This window comes from Trachypithecus francoisi, unplaced genomic scaffold, assembly GCF_009764315.1.
Source record: "Trachypithecus francoisi isolate TF-2019V2 unplaced genomic scaffold, Tfra_2.0 Lachesis_group4, whole genome shotgun sequence".
NCBI classification, from domain to species: Eukaryota; Metazoa; Chordata; class Mammalia; order Primates; family Cercopithecidae; genus Trachypithecus; species Trachypithecus francoisi.
In genome coordinates, this window is record NW_022681469.1 from 11,667,728 (window position 1) to 11,687,078 (window position 19,351).

General features: G+C 36.8%; 1 protein-coding gene across 1 annotated transcript in view; it reads right to left on the reverse strand.

Moving 5' to 3' along the window:
- Positions 1–19,351, reverse strand: part of CNTNAP2 (contactin associated protein 2) — a 2,313,133-nt gene that overhangs the window by 1,037,576 nt on the left and 1,256,206 nt on the right. The window contains exon 10 of the mRNA XM_033192342.1: positions 14,637–14,808. Within this exon, the coding sequence (XP_033048233.1) occupies positions 14,637–14,808 (172 nt within the window). The remainder of the gene's footprint in view (positions 1–14,636; positions 14,809–19,351) is intronic.

Sequence of the window (19,351 nt, forward strand, 5' to 3'; positions counted from 1 at the left end):
AAATAAAATGAATACAAAAATGATCAATGAGCTATCTTATATTCCTCTATGTGTATGAAGTATTCACAATCTGTTGTGCATTTTACACTAACATCACATCTCAGTTAGAGCGGCTGCTTTTTAAGTGTGAAATAGTCACAAATGGCTAGTGGCTGCAGTATTAGACAGTATAGCTCTACACATCTTCTGCTTTCCTTTTTACTCCAGTATCTCACTACCTGCATTTCTTTGTGTTTTGTTTTGTTTTAAGTTCAGGTGCACATGTGCATGTTAGTTACACAGGTAAACTTGTGTCATGGGTGTTAGCTATATAGATTATTTCATCACCTAGGTATTGAGCCTAGTACCCATTAGTTATTCTTCCTGATCCTCTGCCTCCTCCCACCCTTCACCCTCTGATAGACCCCAGTGTGTGGTTTTCCCCCTCGATGTGTCCATGTGTTCTCATTACTTAGCTCCCACTTATAAGTGAGAACATATGGCAGTTGGTTTTCTGTTCCTGTGTTAGTTTGCTAAGGATAACAGCCTCCAGCTCCATTCATGTTCTCAACAAGAGATATAATCTTATCATTTGTTATGGCTGCATAGTATTTTATGGTGTATATGTGCCACATTTTATCACTGATGGGCATTTAGGTTGATTCCATGTCTTCGCTATTGTGAATAGTGCTGCAATGAATGCCTGCATGCATTGTCTTTCTAATAGAATGATTTATATTCTTTGGTTATATACCCAGTAATGGGATGGCTGAATCAAATGGTATTTCTGTCCTTAGGTCTTTGAGGAATCACCACATTGTATTCCCCACAATGGTTGAACTAATTTACATTTCCACTAACAGTGTATAGCATTCCCTTTTTCCCCCACAGCACTGTCAGTATTTGTTATTATTTGACTTTTTAATAATAGCCATTTTGACTGATCTGAGATGGTATCTTATTGTGGTTTTGATTTGCATTTCTCTAATGACCAGTGATGTTGAGCTTTTTTTTTTTTTTTTTCATAATGGTTCATCTTAAGTATGTCTTCTTGTGAAAAGTGTCTGTTCATGTCCTTTGCCCACTTTTTAGTGGGATTGTGTTTTTCCTTGTAAATTTGTTTAAGTTCCTATTAGATGCTGGATATTTGACCTTTGTCAGATGCATAGTTTGCAAAAATTTTCTCCCATTCTGTAGCTTGTCTGTTCACTCTGATGATAGTTTCTTTTGCTGTGAAGAGGCTCCTTAGTTTAATTTCATCCCGTTTGTCGAAATTTTGCTTTTGTTGCAATTGCTTTTGCATCTTCATCATGAAATCTTTGCCTGTGCCTATGTCCTGAATGGTATTGCATAGGTTGTATTCCAGAGTGTTTATAGTTTTGGGTTTTACATTTAATTCTTTAATCCATCTTGAGGTAATTTTTGTATATTGTGTAAGGAAGGGGTCCAGTTTTAATTTTCTGCATATGGCTAGCCAGTTATCCCAGCACAATTTATTAAATAGGGATTCCTTTCTCCATTGCTTATTTTTGTCAGGTTTGTCAAAGATCAGATGGTTGGAAGCGTACCTGCACTTCTATCTCAGTTCTGCCTCTATTTTAATTTTCTCTCTTTTACCACTCTCTATTGCTCAGTTGCTGCTACTAGCTTTTACCATCTCCCAGATCCCAGGAAAATCTTACCCTAAAGGTAGACCCATTACTAAACAAATATTCAGTTAAGATATTGTTTGGGGAGACTAGTGAAGATAACGATATTTCATTAAAGCCTTTTCTCACTCTGAAACTAGTTTCTCTTTCTGGCCGATACTTTTTCCTATTTCCACACCTAATGAGCCCTCTCTCCTTAGTCCAACTCCTAAATACCTTGGATATTTCCTTTTTCACCTGTTTCTACTGCCTCTGCAATAGTTCAGCTCTCTACACCTCTGCCTAGGTAATCAGAACAAATGTTAGTAATGCAAAACTTGATTTTCCTGAAAATCCCTCAATGGCTGCATATTGCCCAAAGGATAAGTTAGTCTTTTTAGTAGGCAAAGAATATGCAAGGTCCTCTTTTTCCTTTTCTTTTTTTTTTTTTTAATTGAGACGGAGTCTCACTCTGTCGCCCAGGCTGGAGTGCAGTGGTAGGGTCTCTGCTCACAGCAAGCTCCGCCTCCTGCGTTCACCCCATTCTGCTGCCTCAGCCTCCCGAGTAGCTGGGACTACAGGTGCCCACCACCATGCCCGCCTAATTTTTTGTATTTTTATTAGAGACCGGGTTTCAACGTGTTAGCCAGGATGGTCTTGATCTCCTGACCTTGTGATCCGCCTGCCTCGGCCTCCCAAAGTGCTGGGATTACAGGCATGAGCCACCGCGCTTGGCCACAAAGTCCTCTTTCATTAGGTTCCCCCTAAATTCCTAGCTTCACATCTTTCCTCACTAGTAGCTGCTAATCTGTGAAAGAATCTACTGTAATTCCTTGGGTTTACTGCACCTACTCAAGTCATTCACACCCATGTACTTTCCAGCTGCTTGGAATGCCTATAGCATGTGCCTTGAACTGTTCCTCGGCGATCTCCATCCCAACCTAGATCCCAGGGAGAATGAGGCACAGGATCCCCTGTGCGTGCTTTGATTTGGGCATTTGTGTGTTTTTTCAACAATTAAGTGGGGTATGTGCGTGTGTGTTTTTTTGATCTCTAACTCTTTCCTAAATAAGTAAGAAAGTAGAATCCATAAGTTTACATCTTATTCATCAAGGCTAAAACTGTCTTTGGACACATGGTATGCAATTAATGAAACATTGTAGAATAAATGGAGAAATGAATAAATGAAAAATAGATCTTGTCAACTTTTCCATGACTCCCCTATACAAACATGCTGCTAGTTTAAATGATCTCTTGACTGTTTCAGAAATGTGACATGGTTATCCATGTCTCTATACTTCTGCTCATGCCTCTAATTTTGCCTGGTATGTTCCTGCCTTTCTTTCTCATCACTGAGGCTAAAACTCCTGTGAAGTTCAACCTACTTATTTTATGCAGTTTTCATCAACCACCAGCTGATAGTGATTATTTTCCTCTCATTAATTTTCTATAGAAATCATTATCTGCAACAATTAAGAAGCACATGCTTACATGCTTCTTAGCATAGATTTAACACTTCTTATGAATGTTTACTGTCTCTATGGCTACATCAGTACATGTTCTGGGAGAAGAGATCCTACTCTGTAACTTTTGGTTTTCTCCTTGTGTAGATTAGTACCAGTGCTTTGACCTTCATAGGAGATTAACAAGTGTCCTCTAATAACTATGTGAGAGAAACTTGCCTTCATGTGTGTGGTATTTCTAACTTAGAACATGCCACTTGAAAATATCTCCTGTAATTTTCAAATGCCTGAAGTGTTTTAAAAAAGCAATGCACTTTTACGTCACATCTAATTTCCCAGAGGGGGGTCTTCACCGAAGTGTGTTCATGAAAATAAGTTTCTTGTTGATGAAGCCTGTCTGGGACTATGCCAAAGAAGCAAAAATCATGAAACTATCACAGGAAAAGTATAACAGCTGCGACTTGTTGAAGGCAAACAAAGTTAATCCTATACACAAATGTTGTATGGTACTTAGTGGTTTTACACTGATCACAATTGTAGATACTTTTCTATTTAAATCAACCTCTTTACTGATTAAGACACCCTTTTCAGATACCGTAATTCATTTGTTAAAATTTATTACAGACTCATTTTTCAAAACCATTTCAAGTAAACACACACATATTCCTCACCCCTTCCATCTGCATTCCTTTCTTACTCACGTAACATTCTTTTTGATGTAAGCAGGATTTGGTAAACAAAACAAGATTCAGACTCTAATATTCGTCAATGAATTCATAGGCAAAGACAAAAAAGTACTTATCTCTAATATGGCAATGGGTGCTATGAGAATTTTAGACAATGCTACCTGAAAATCTAAGCTCATTGCCCTCTTAAAACTAATTTTTGGACAGTATAGATGCAACGATACAGAGAGGAAATATGTGTTTTTAATCAAAATGAAAATGACACCTTCATCTTTGTAAAACTTTTTTTCTTGGTGTAGAAAAATCTATGACTCCTCTCTCCTTTTCAGCTTACAGATCATTTAAATACCAAAGAAAAAAATTCAAACAAAATGTTATTTTCAAACACTATAATAAACACCATTGTAAATTTTTACTCCTGACTTTTAATGAAAGCAAAAGAGTACTAATAGACCAGATAACAATGTGTTGTAACAAATAGTCCTTCCTCCCCTCCTCTCATCTCCTCTTCTTTCCTTTTCTTTTTTCTCTGTATTATTTGGAATGCAAAGACTCCTCAAAAAGAGAAAGCAAAAAGAAAAAATGAACTCTCCTTTTATTCAGATTGGGGAATGATACAAGTCTTCAATATGCTGAGTTTAATGAAATCCAGTAAAGAAATGTCATTAAAAAGATACACACCTTAACCATTTTAATTTAACTGAAAACCTACATTATGTCAAGTCAATGACTCATTGTTAGAGGGAATTACTCTGGGGTCTTTGGGTGTGGGTTCACCTATTTGAAGTCTGTAGTTCAATCCACTGGCCTTTCTATCCAACCATTTCCATATGGTATCATCTTCATTTTTCAGTTTTGGTTTCTTCAAGTGCAGTGAAAACTAAAGTTGCCAATGAATTTGAGTGAGTTTACCTTGGGCTTTATGAATCTCTGCAAAAGTTTACAGTTGCCTGGCCCACACATAAACTTATGGTTTTGTTTGTTTTGAGCCACTTGTCTTTCTAAAACTTTTACATTTGATTTTACCAGAAACTATTTTTTTTTCTGTCTCTACTCATTTGAAAATGTACTTAGTACTTAATTAAACCATATTATTATAGTAACAAGTATTACTTCATACACATTTTCAGGAATGAACAACTAACTCCCACATAGCATGTTAGGGAGCCTATAGGAAATGAAGGATAGCATCCTACCCGCTCCAACTTCCCCTTCATCAAGTTGTATCAGTCCCAATAGTTTACAAAAGGGATGGTACATATCCATGAGTCTGTAATGTTGGTTTAAGGGAGAGCAGTTAAATGAATTCTTAGTATGAAATCACAGCTGCAATGTATCCAAGTAATTGACAAAAACAATTATTTTAAGAAGAAAGCACTTGTTAAGAAATAGATTTTAAATGTTTTTAAATCAATTGCTATTATTTTTATTTTGCAGGTAATATGATATCAAAAGCAAGAAATAAAATCAATTGGCTTATTTAAATCTCTCTATAGTTGATTTAGCTACATGTTAAAATTATTTATCTATTTCCTTTCTGCTTATCTTCAAACATATAACTGTTTTTCTGACATTACTTTTATGCACTAAGCCTTCCTTGGGATTTAAATGTCAAAGCACACAGCTATATGCCATGCCAAAAGCAAATATAGTTTTCTTTTGTCCTAATACATGCAATGCATCAAAGAAGAATACAGCTGCTGTTGAATCTTAAAATGGCTAATTCAACTTTTTTCTTTTCCTTTATTTCTTAGGAGAGTTATCTCCTCTGGCATTTCACTACTTTTTTTTTTTTTTTTTTTTAAAGTATGTTTTTGTCACTCTAGTATTCTATTTGTACTTAAAATAAAATCACTTTGAAATCACTTCAGAGAGGCAACTGACTTGAACATGGGTTCGCCTGGGTATGTGATACTTTTAGGTCATTGAGCTGATGTTTTTGTGCTAGAAAGATGCCCATGGCTTAAATGTTTATGTATAAACAGGAAGCTCCTCCCTTCTAAAAGAAACCAAACGAAGCTAAAGATCAAATGAAACACTGGGGTTAGCATGGAAAGCCAAGAAAGTTTAAATAAAGAGTCACACATCTAATATTACAAATAAGTCAGATTTAGCATGAGGAAATGGGACTTTTCAGAAATTGCCAGTAGTTTTATTTATCAGAAACCAAGAAAGATCATAGTGATTCGCAATATAAAAATCAGTGGAATCCAAGATGGGAAATAAACCGAGTTAAGGTGAACGGACAAGATGAACACATCTACCTGAAAGAATCACAATAGGATGACCCCATAAGAAAACTGAAGTTTTTCCATACATTTAATTTGGGGACTAGGTTTTTGGACACAAGAGCTTTTGTCCGAAGCACAGCCCCCAAAAGGAAATCCAGTTTCACTACTGGAAAACTGCTTGTTGGCTCAAGTTCTTTCAGAATTAGCTTCAGCCAACCTGTTCTTTGATTATTTGTAGTTTGATGGGATCACAGTCACAACGATGTCAGGATTGAGCAAGTATAGAGTTTTGAATAATGTGAATTTATCTGGGAGACTTTCTGTCCCCTTTACCTCTTATCAATAATTATCATGAATGAAAGTAAGGTATTTCCAGAAGCCTACAGTATGCATAATGAAATAAGCACCTAATGGTAAAAGACAAAATATTTCCCAATGTAAGAGAAGCGCTAGCACAGTTTGACACCAGCCTAACTGATGACATTAACATTTCTAAAGAAAAGAGAGAAGGAGATGGTCAACCTGGAAACTTATGACAAAAGGAGGTGTCCGACCTAGAGGGTAGCAGTTTGGAGTCAGCAAGATTCAGGTGAAAAAGAAAGGAAATCTGTCATAAAAACCATCACTACAGAAACATTAATATTTGTGAGACAGGCCTTCTTTACTATAGTGGATACAATTCTGAGGTTTTTTAAATCAAGGTTTTGGTTTATTTTTCATCAATTTTTTTTTTTTCTTACACTGTGGCTGTCCTACCAGTGGATCAACGGTTATACAATTATCATATAAAGTGGATTCTGGGAGAAATCAACTTTAGAGTCTGGACTGAAATAAAAAGTTAAGAAACATGTGGATTTAATTTTGGAAAAGTAGTCTAAAGCCAAGAAGCTTTCGATTGGAAAAAGCTATGCTTCTGAGAGCAAAACAGAGGCATCCTAGGTGCTAAGACATAAAAGCCAAAGAAGTGTTAAAACAGTGGAGAGTCTGATCAATCACCCTCCCTTCATCACCCCAGCATTCAGTCCCAGGAGGTACAGTCCACTGGTTGGTGTGATCTTCAAAAAACATTTGTTGACTGAATAAATCTCAACCCTAAACCAAAAAAGAATCTGAGAGAAGTCTCAATCAATTTAGTTTATTTTGCTGAGGTTAAGGACATTTCCCATGACACATCCTCAGGAAGATCTGAGGACGTGTGGCCAAGGTGGTCGGGGTATGACTTGGTTTTACACATTTTAGGGAGACGTGAGACAATAGTCAATATATGTAAGATATACGTTGGTTCCATCTGGAAAGGTGGGACAACTCAAAGCAGGGGCTTCCAGGTGATAGGTAGATTTAAATGTTTTCCGATTGGCAACTGGTTGAAAGAGTTATTATTTAAAGACATAGAATTAATAGGAAGGAATGTCTGAGTTAGGATAAGGGGCCATGGTGACCAAACTTTGATCATGCAGATAAAGCCTCCAGGTAGCAAGCTTCAGAGAGAATGGATTGTAAATGCTTCTTATCAGACTTAAAGAGACTATTCAATCAGTCTTAAGGTCTCTGTGTTGATGTCTGTGAGGTATGTCTGACTTAAACTAATTTATTTTTTTTTTCAGGATTATTTGGAATGCCCTTGGCTGAGGGGAGGGTTCATCAGTCAGTTTGAGGGCTTAGAATTTTATATTTGGTTTACATAGCAGAGACTTAGGAATCCTATTATGGCCTTTGAGGGTCTAATGTGTAAAGGGCCTCATGTCAGCCTGAGTGGCTGTGTAGAGCAGATATGGAGTGATGGCATGCTGAAGCAAAGGGAGTGTAGCCTAAGGAAGCTGTCCCCATTGCCTAACTTCTCCCCGACAACACATATGCCATGATTCATTTCAGCTTGTAGGTAGTCTCCAAAAGATACAGAAATCACTGTGTGTCCCTATAGGGCCTATAAAATGCTTAGATGGCTGGTAGATCAGATGAAGGTATTAGGAGAAAGAACACCTAGTGTGTATAATCACCAGCTATGCTGGTTTACCCAGAACTGAGGGGTTTCTCTGGATGTGGGACTCTCAATGCTAAAACCAAATGGGACTCACACAAGCTAGGAATAGCTATCACCTTCAACACAGATCCCAGAATCGAAGTCCGGCAATATCCATGTCATATCTGAAGGTCAGCAGGAACAGGTGTCATGACAGTGGGTGGCAGGGACTGAGGTGGGACCCTGAAGACCGACCAGGCTGGGGACTCGCAGAGAGCTCAGAGGGAACGTCGGTGGAGCAGGTGGGACAGATCCCACCCCTGTGGTGATGAGGTATTGCATAAGCTGACTCTGACCCAAGCCACGCTAGGGCATCTAGGAGAACTCTTGAAATGGTAGTACAAGCACAAAAGGAAGTTTACCTTTGACTGAGATCAACTTCCATGTTGACTGAATATACACAGAAAGGAGGAGTGATTACAGTTCCAAAATGTATGTGTTCAAGTATTTATCTTTTCTGCTACTGCCTAGAAATAGGAAATTAGCGAATGAAGACAAATTTTAGAAAATGATAAATGTTACATGTTTTCTTCATCTAAGTTACGAATCCAGATTTTAAGCCTGCTTTTATAGAAACTCATGACCTCTTATGTTTTGGTCCATTTTCACATAGCTGTAAAGAACTGCTAGAGATTGGGTAATTTATAAAGAAAAGAGGTTTAATTGACTCACAGCCCCACACAGCTGGAGAGGCTTTAGGAAACTTATAATCATGGCAGAAGGCAAAGGGGAAGCAAGGCACATCTTACATGCCAGCAGGAGCGTGAGTGAAGGGGAAAGTGCTATACTTTTAAACTATCAGATCTCATGAGAACTCAGTCACCATCATGAGAACAGTAAGGGTGAAATCCACCCCCATGATTCAATCACCTCCCACCAGTCCCCTTCGCTGATACACGGCAATTGCAAATCAACTTGAGATTTGGGTGGGGATACACAGCCAAACTGTATCATCCTTCTTGACTGCTCTCATTCACCTTTCCAACAGAGTCAATTTAGTTTTGAGATATTTTTCATGTATCTACCTAATCCTCATTAAACGTTCTTATGAAAATTTATTTACTTATTCTTTTCTTTGAAAGAAAAAAAATCAAACTGGATATTCTTGAAAAGAAAACATTGAATTAAAGAAAAACTGGGTCTGTGATTATGTACTTCATCCAAAAATATAATGAAGACTTAATTGCTAACTCTGGAATAGGATCTAGTCTATTCATAATTTCTCAAGTGGTAATTTTGTAGGCTATGTTTAAGTTGGGCCATTTGCATTTCCTTTTCTGCTCTCTGTGTTATCTGGGATGTTTATTGATTGTGTTTCTAAATTTTTTTAAAAATATATTTTCAATGGAGGTAGACAGGAAAGAGCAGGGAAGATTCTAATTCTAATGAGTCACTTTTTACTAGTGCTGACTTTAACAATATGAATTTGCTTTGGCCTCTAAACAGTTATTTAGTCCCCAGATTTCAGTCTCTAGGGTACATCACTAAAATGCAACTTAATACACTCCAAAAAGTATTATCTTTTCTTTCAAAGCCATTTCCATATTTGAGAATTTGTTCTTCTGTATTCTGGTAAAATGATGGTACTGGTTAATTTTAGCAGTGTGGACTAGGGAAAGGGCAGGTGTTTTTGGCTCCAAGAAAAATAAAACTTAACTCATAATTACTTAGATAAATGATAGTTGATATTTTTCACATACAAATTAGTATCAGGGGCTGCTTGATCTATGGTTTTCTTGATTCTACAGGTCTAGACATCAGGTCTACATTTAACCAAGGATGGTGGAGACCAAGAAGGGCAACTGTATCAGAAGAACAAAAGCTTTCCCAAGAACACCACAGTTGACTTCTGCTTAGCTCTTAGCAGCCAGGACTGTGTCTCATCTCTGCTTCTGCCTAGCATAAAGCAAAAAACATTCCTCTGGCAGCTGGGCTGTGAAGAGTGCTCTTAGGACTGAAATAGAAACCACAATTGCAAAATGGACTTCACTATTACTCACAAAACACACCAAAAAATTGTCAAATCAAGCATGATCACCACCTAATTAAGCTCAAAATATGTTAACATCAGCTTCTTCCTAACCATGTGTCCTGGCTACAACCAAGAAAAACAAATCAAACAGTAATTCTACACCAATTCACAAGTTCTGAGGCCGATGTCTGTTGTAGCGAGTCTCCGAGTTTAGGAATTCTGACCAATACCTGCAAGGACTGACTCACTCAATCTCCTAATACCCTCCCTAACTCTTCCGCAATGTCCATCCCTCCCCAAGCACTCCCCCTCCCCAACTTTGAAGGACCCTATGGTTCTCCTCGTGATTCTCTCTTGAGGGAAGAAGTGAATGGACCTAACTCTGGCTAAAGGAGTGTTTCTGAAGGTTTGAGCTCTCAGGTTTTCACACCCGGAAAGAGGCTGGAGAGAAAAAGATTGAGAATAAGAGTTGAGTCAGGCATCTTAAGATGTTTGCCACAAGCAGTCAATCATGCAAGGGTTCTAGGAATGAGTAAAAGAGAGTAACAACGCAAGGAGAAACAAAAATGTTATCTCTGGGTATTTTACCTTTCTCAGAGAATGTTTTAGGAACTGAAGTTTTGCTGACAACCCTCCTCTCCAAGAGCAGGATATCACTGAGGGGCCCAAGCTAGCAGCTTCCATTGTTACAGAGCACTTCCTGCCCATTATCCACCACCTCCCCTTCCAGTTCTATGACTGCTTATAAAATGTAACTAAAGATAACAAAGACCCTCAATAGTTAAACAAAAGGGATTCTGTCAAGCACAAAGGTTTATTCTGTAACCTGCAGACACGGGCTTTTTACATGCATATATCCAACTATTTTCTTGACATTTCTACTTAGAAGTCAAGTAGACATTTCAACTCATGTCCAACCTTGAATTTCTGACTTCTGTTTTCTTTAGCCCCCTTGACTAATTTTCTCTCCAACTAGTCTTCCCAATCTGAAGAGACAGCATCTCCTTTCTTCCTGTTGTTCTTAGCAAATCATTTGGATTTATTCCTATTTTCTCTATTTTTCACACCCCACATCTAATTTGTAAAGAAACCCTACTGACTCTGCCTCCAAAATGCATTCAGAATTGGCCACATCTCACTACTTCTTGTACTAGCACCCTGGTCTAGGCTACAAGCATCTCTCACCTGGATTATAATGGCATAATTTCAGTTAGCCTCCTGTAGGAGCTTTCTTGCTCCTACAGCCCAGATTCATCCTTTTAAGACATGAGTACATCATGTTGCTCTATTTAGAATGCTGCAAATGACTCCTGTATTCCTTCAAAATAAAAGCTACACCCTTACAATAACCTACATGTCAGGAGGGCTTGTTCTGGCCTCTATTCCTTCAACTATTCTTGACCTCCTGAACTTGCCACGCTCGCTTCCATACTGACCCTGGATCATGCAAATGCCTCTTTGGTTGCCTGTGCTCTCTGGGTGAAACATTTTTTCCCTGCGTTAGTACATTCAGTTACCTCTTTCAAGTCTTGCACTAATATTATCTTTTCAATGGAGGCTTATCCTGATCAACCTATTTAAACTACAACTCAACACCTTGATCTACTGACATGCCAGCCTTCCTTGTTTTGTTCTAGTATTTTTACCCATAAAATTTATTCCTTCTCACTTGCTAGATTATTTACTTTTTAATTATAGTGTGTCATCTCTCCTTCCTCCCCTTCCCCCACCATGTGAGCTTAGAATTTTCAATAATCTTTATCTGTCCTGTTCAAGGATTTATTCCAAGTGCCTAGAATAGCTTGACATCTAGCATGCACTCAGAAAATAAATACTGAATGCATAATTCTGTAGCTTGGCATGCTTGCTCTTTCCTTGATTCAAAGCTGTGTTCAGAAAATAAGCACATGAACAAAATAAGCCACATGCAAATTGACATACAAATCAGAAAAAATAAAGTTCAAATGATAGGGTATTCCAATACAACACACAGAAAAACTCCTTCAGACAAATATTCCCCCAACTGTTTCTCTAAGTTCTACTCATCAAATCATTGCAGCTGTGACTATTATCTCCAAATGTTTTATAAAAGTCAGGCTTCTATAGTTTTTTTCTTTTTCTTTTTTTTTTTTTTTTTACCCTACGTTCTCACTTATACCTTTTTTCCCCCCATCTCAAAAATAACTCTCAAATCGATCAAGCTGGAACTGGGAAGGAGAAAAGAAAGAGCCAGTGTAGGCTTCCTTTGGGAGAATTTGGGTAATCTGAAAAGAAAGTTGTAGATATGGGGCAGTTGCAAAGTCTTAGTGAGAAGAAGGAAGCACAGATGTGCTAGGGGTGTCTCGCTAAAAGGTTATCTGGATACATCACTGCTCAATGAGGACAGACTAAAACCACTGGTATTTTCACCTGGAAAGACACAGATTAAGGGTGATATCATCAACACACTCTTCAGTGGTTTAAGTAAAATAGTCCTGTCTCATACCTATGAATGTACAACACTTTATGCTTAAGATTTTTGAACTGGAAACATTTTAGGTGACTAGAGGAATCTGCTGTTTCACATGTTGGTATTTAATGTACAGATGTTGTTGCCTTAAAACAAATAGTATAAGCTAAAAATAGGTTCCATAATGGGTTAGAAAATGTGCGGAGAAGTGTCACAGGTGACTACTTCCCTGCAGCTAATCTTTTCATTTGTCATCCTAAAGAATAAAGAATAAGAAAGGTGTGAACTTTGTTCCTTTAGCTGCAGGAAACTTGGCAAGATGAATATTGGGCCTGACCTATTTTGGCAAAAAAAAAATATATATATATATATATTTTGTGTATCTCTGTATCTGTGAAAAATTGAAATTTGTATTCTTTTTTCTGTACCCTCCCTTGTGTTGGTCTCCCAACCAAGAGTATCACCTTCCGTTTTCTTCATTTACCAAAATCCCATTCATTCTTTCGGGACCAATTTAACTCCTGTCTCTATTAGAGTAAAACATTAATATCTCAACATATCAACCTTCCTTCTTTAGTAGCAAACAATTTCTGTACAATGCCTAGAAACACGATGTTTAGAGAGAAACAGTAACATGTTACCTAGCCCATTTACTAAGCTGAAAAAGGTAATAAAATTATTGTATCATTATAGTTACTGACCTGAAAAAAAAGAGTAGATTCTAAAAAACTCCATAACTATTATGAAGAAAATATTTTTTTCTGTATAAAACAATTATAATATGTAGATAATTATCTAAAATCAGAACAAATGTTCTTTAAACATTCATCTCAGCTTTTCTGATTATTGCTGCCACTTGCTCTAGGCAGAAATAATAGCTGATACATTATTAATGGCTCAATAATTAGGAGTGTATTTCCATTAAAACTGTTCACTTTTCTATTGAAATATAAACTGTGTAGGCTACTAAGATCAGTACTTGCATACATGAATAGAAATAAGCAGTATACTATGTCAGAAAGTATTATTACAAACATGGGAAGGCTTTATAAAAGTTATATCTTACAGCCACCACAAACTGTAACTTAAATGAACGCCATCTTATTCAGATTATATGAAAGCAAACTTACTTCACAATAGATTATTTTTTATGTTTGTAAAATTCGTTATTGAGTGACTTCTTAAAATATTTCTTCTTGAATAAAATAAATTTGTTAAACACTTACGGACTACATTTTGTTGTGGGTAGACTGAGATAGGATTAATATCTTATTTCAAAATTTTTAAAAAATTTAAAGAATGTTTATCTTCCCTAAACACAAAATTAATAAAATGATCTTTTAGAATAAGACAATTCTTCCTGAAAAGATTTAAATATATCTCAGAAAATCATATAAATTCACTAGGTTAACTTCAAATCATACATAGTTCGTTTACAGACCAAGCATCTCAAAATGAAACTTGTTCATAGTGGAATGAGAGGCACTATCTATAAGTATGTTAAGGTCATGTATGCTGTATAATCATAATATTTCACATAGAAGTTGCATCTTTCCACTGTGTGAGAATACAATTAAAGTTTTTTATTAAAAATTTCTACCCAGATTTGCAAAACCAATAAAGATTTGATTTTGTCATATTTTAATATGTGTATTTTGAAAGCTGGACCAGTTACTCTAAATATTCTGCTTCAAAATACCCATGTTGCCCACTGACACTTTTGTAATATTCCTTTTCTTTCAGAAGTGGGTTTTGGAAGGACATGCTGAGGCCAAGTCATGATTGAGACAGAAAGAGAAGGCACATTTCTGCTTGTAGACACAGAAAGCAAAACTAAAAATAAACTGTGAGTTTCTCTACCACACTGCTGTTGCTTGCAAAACTACTCGTTGAAGGCTAAGATTCTCTGATTGGAGCCTGTTGAACAAATGCAATACCACAGTGTGTTATATATGCAACACCACAGTGTGTTATATATGCAACACCACAGTGTGTTTTTATATATATATATACATATATAAAATAAAAACATAAACATAAACACGGCTAATATCACAAATATACAATACATACTTTGAATGGTAATTTCCGCTTTACCTGTTTTTCTTTAATATTTATTTTTCCTTTTGGATGTTTCCCTGGTCTCACAACAGAAACATAGATTTGGAAAGTACGGACAACGTGAGGTAGGATGAAAACATCATTTACCTGTCTATGATCGCACACATGTCAATGCTGACATTTGCAAAACTTCCCGGCTTCCTTTGTGCCACTTCATATAAATTTACAAGTTGATCGTCCACTTGAATGAGCTGCATGCATCCTTGGAATGAAGGCTGAAGAACAGAGTGACTTGAGTTATTCATCTGGTTCAGAAAACCTGTGAAACAGAAGAAATGGGAATGTAAATCTGCTGTACAGTATGCTTCACTAAAATTCTTGTGGGTATTTTACCTGGCCACAGCCATCACATCCAACTACTGTTTCTTCGATCCTTGCTGATGTTATATTCAGTGTAGAAAAAGGAAGTTTTTTGAGAAAGTGAGATTATTACAGAGGAAGAAGTCAGGGTTGAATTGTAATGGGTTACCAGGTCAATGTTTGCCTCTGGGGTCTACTGTCACTCAAATTTTCTCTTTTGACATCATCTTTCTCACTGTCACATCTTTCTGTCCCTCTGCTGACAAAGACTCACTGTCATTCTTTCTCTGCTGAGACAGGCCTCAGAGATTAGGATACAAAACTTTAGAACTTTCGCAGCTATCCAACTGTCTTCTTGTTTCTTTGACACTTATTTCTATTTTCTTAATTCCCTATTGCCTGTTATTCAGATGTCAAATAAGCTAAACTTACTATTATGAAATAAAGCAGTTCAGTGTGTAACTCATTACAAAGACATATTTGCATTACAGATGCTGTTTTTTAAGTTTATAAAATCTAAGGGAATATTAGAAGGAAATAAATTTAGGCATAAGGGTCAGCCACCCTGCTTTGAACATACATCTACAAGCTATCTAATATGGTATAAGTAGTAGATCATAATATGGTATAAATACTAGTAAATAATAACAGATGGAACTAAAAGAGCAAGTAACAAGAACACACACACACACACAAACACACACATACACGCACATACAGTAAATACTGTTGATTCTGTTAAGAAATAGAATGCATACACCAACCTTGAAATCAGACATTAAGAGTTTATTGCTAAATAACTTTAACAGATCACCACCAATCAATTTCTATTGTATCTTTTTAAGAGCAACACGCATAATTGGGTAGAAACATGCATTATGGATGGAAAATTTGTAGGCCGTAAGAGAATGATATTTTTTCAAACCCATTAAGTATCTAAAGAAAGTCCCCAGAGTTTCTACTTTTCATATGGTTCACCACATCAAATCTGCCTACTGGGCAAATTTAAACTGTACTAATTCGTCTGCTTGCAAATCTGAAGTCATTGACACATTCACTTCATCTAATATTATATCTGTAACAATGAACAATTTATATAAAATGGGTTGGAACCAAATGTTCCATTAAATGGATAAAAGTGAATTTTCAATAAAAACAAAAATTCGCCATTAAATTAGTCTGTTCTCATGTTGTTAACAAAGACATGCCAAGACTGGCTAATTTATAAAGAAAAGAGGTTTAATTGACTCACAGTTGAGAATATCTCGGAAGGGCTCAGGAAATTTATAATCATGATAGAAGGGAAAGTAAGCACGTCCTTCTTCACAGCACAGCAGCAAGGAGAAGTGTCAGGCAAAGTGGGGAAAAGACTCTATAAAACCATCAGATCTCGTGAGAACCCACTCACTATTATGAAATGATAGAATTGTCTCCCAGAGGGTCTCTCCCATGACATACGGGGATTATGGGAACTACAATTCAAGATGAGATTGGGGTGAGGACACTATCAAACCATGTCAACTGTTAAGTGATATTTTAAAAATATTCAGCCTGGTGCAGTGGCTCACGGCTCTAATCCCAGCACCTTGGGAGGCTGAGGCGGGCGGATCACGAGGTCAGGAGATCGAGACCCTCCTCGCTAACACGGTGACACCCTGTCTCTACTAAAAATACAAAAAGTTAGTTGGGCACGGTGGTGGGTGCCTGTAGTCCCAGCTACTCGGGAGGCTGAGGTAGGAGAAAGGCGTGAACCCGGGAGGCAGAGCTGGCAGTGAGCTGAGATCGCGCCACTGCACTCCAGCCTGTGTAATAGAGCGAGACTCAGTTTTCAAAAAAAAAAAAAAAAAAAAAAATCCTATTCTTGTTGACTAAGGATACTAAGGATAGTATTTTAGTATAGCAGAAAACTTCTTTCTCTCTTCGTTAATGGATTACAATATTTAAAGTCCAATAACTGTCATTTGAATCTCCTTTAAGGATTAACAACAAAGGTATATTTTATTTTCTATTAACACAGTACTGTATAAAAATAAGATTGTATTTGAATGAACTTCTTGACCTAAAAAAATCCATATGAGACTCTATTTTAATGTTAATATATGGCTCGTGTGTGTGTGTGTGTGTGTGTGTGTGTGTATTTTCTAGTCAACCACATTTTTTTCATTTGCATTGACTTAGTCCCTTTGGTAAAATGCTGATATTAGATAAATGATCTGTTTAGACCAGTTGCATGCACACACATGATTTTCAATTGTTTAATCAAGGTAAAATTGAATAGACTGTAATGTCTAAACTTAGCAGAGAGAAAACACCCAGTTGTAACTTACTGACCACTCTTAAGAAGACTCTCATTTCTGTTTTTTTTTTTTTTTTAAATAACTGGGAGTCTTACCATATCCATACTCTGTTTGAAAGATTTCAAAATGAATGGATGTATCTGCGAAAATAAAAGCTACTCTGAAGCATAGCAGTTGCATAAATATCGATTACTACAAATTAGGTACAATTAAAATTGTAAAACAAGACGTCATCAGTCACTTACAACAATGTTCTGTTTGATCTCGGTAATTTTGAAGTTGTTAGGTCCTTTTATTTTCCAATAGGAGATATATTCTAGGAGAAGATAATTACAGGACAAAATACTGCATATTCATTAAGTCTTTTCTTTCCATACATTATCTTTAAATATTCCAAGATGGACATCATTAATCTTTGGCTCCTGATTTCACACCCTTTTTTTGTCCCCTTCTATAACCAGTTAGGCCTAACTTCTGTGAACAATAGAAAACTCTGCACTTGGTCTCTGAGATGGCTTAATTTGTGGAAAGTCAGTCACCATGTCATACACAGTCTTCTGGAGTGGCTCAGAAGAGGTAATGAATATTCATCATGGTTTAAAATTAATTCTAAGGTGATATGTTATGCAACAATAGATATCAAACAAAGAACTTGATGTTTGGATATGCCATCCAGGTTGCTGTGAATGCCATTAATTCACTCCTTTTTATGGCTGAGTAGTACTCCACTGTATATATACCATCGTTTATCCACTTGTTGATTGATGAGCATTTGAGCTGGTTCCATATTTTTGCAATTGCGAATTGTGCTGCTATAAACATGTGTTTTTAAATATATATACGTGCAATGGAATACTACTCAGCCATAAAATTAAATGAATTAATGGCATTCACAGCAACCCAGATGGGACTGGAGACTATTATTCTAAGTGAGGTAACTCAGGAATAGAAAACCAAACATCGTACATTCTCCCTCATAAGTGGGAGCTAAGCAATGAGAATGCAAAGGCATAAAAATGATACAGTGGACTTTGTGGACTCAGGGTGGAAGAGTGGGAGAGGGGTGAAGGATAAAAGACTACAAATTGGGTTCATTGTATACTGCTAAGGTGATGGGTGCACGAAAATCTCATGAATCACCACTAAATAACTTACTCATGTAGCCAAATACCACCTGTTTCCCCTAAAATCTGTGGAAATAAAAATTGAAAATAAACTAAAATAGAATACTTTAGAGCCAAAAAAAAAAAAAAAAAGAATTTGGTATTGGCAGAGAATTATAACAGAAACCTAAAAATGTGGCAGTGATTTAGGGACCAGAATATGCAAGTTGTGGGACAGGCCTTAAAAGAAGCTTGATAGCTCTTGAGGAGCTGTAATGACTTAAAGGAAGGTGAGGAAAGTGTTACCAGAAATGAGAGAAAATTAGATTTTTGCTATGTTCCAGTGGAAAGTTTAGCAACATCGTTGCTTGTGATAATATGGAAAATAAAAAGATATACTTAAATGAAATTGTATAATCTAGCTAAGGATATTTCCAGGTAAAGTATTGAAGGAACCGTCTGGCATCTTACGTTTGTAGTAAAAGAAAAAAAAAATGGGAGAGAAGAAGCTAAAGAAGAACTATCATGAATGAAGAAGCCAGGCAATACTGAATTTTAAAGTAAAATGCTCTTTCAATTCCAGTCTCTCCAGATGGTGGACAATGCAAACATTAAGAAATCACATTTCCAAGCAAAGATCACATTCCAGGAAACACAATCTAAAGATGACAAGGAAGTGTGATTACAAAATCTACAGAGAGACCTGAGAAAATTATTAGGTATTCCTCAGAGGGACACTCCATGAGACAGAAGACCCACTAAACAGTTTAATTTATGCTTTCCAAGTCTTTTCAGTTAAACACTAGGGATTTAATGATCTAAGAGCCTTTTCCTTCTGTAGATCTATAGAATATAGAAGCTCAAGGGGTCAGGGTGAGCTTATCTTTATATAATTGTGGATGTGCCTTTTAGGAAGTGGAGTAAACCTGAATAAAATTCATAGAAAGTCCATTCTTTTTTTTTTTTTTTTTTTTGAGACGGAGTCTCGCTCTGTCGCCCAGGCTGGAGTGCAGTGGCGTGATCTCTGCTAACTGCAAGCTCCGCCTCCCGGGTTCACGCCATTCTCCTGCCTCAGCCTCCCGAGTAGCTGGGACTACAGGCG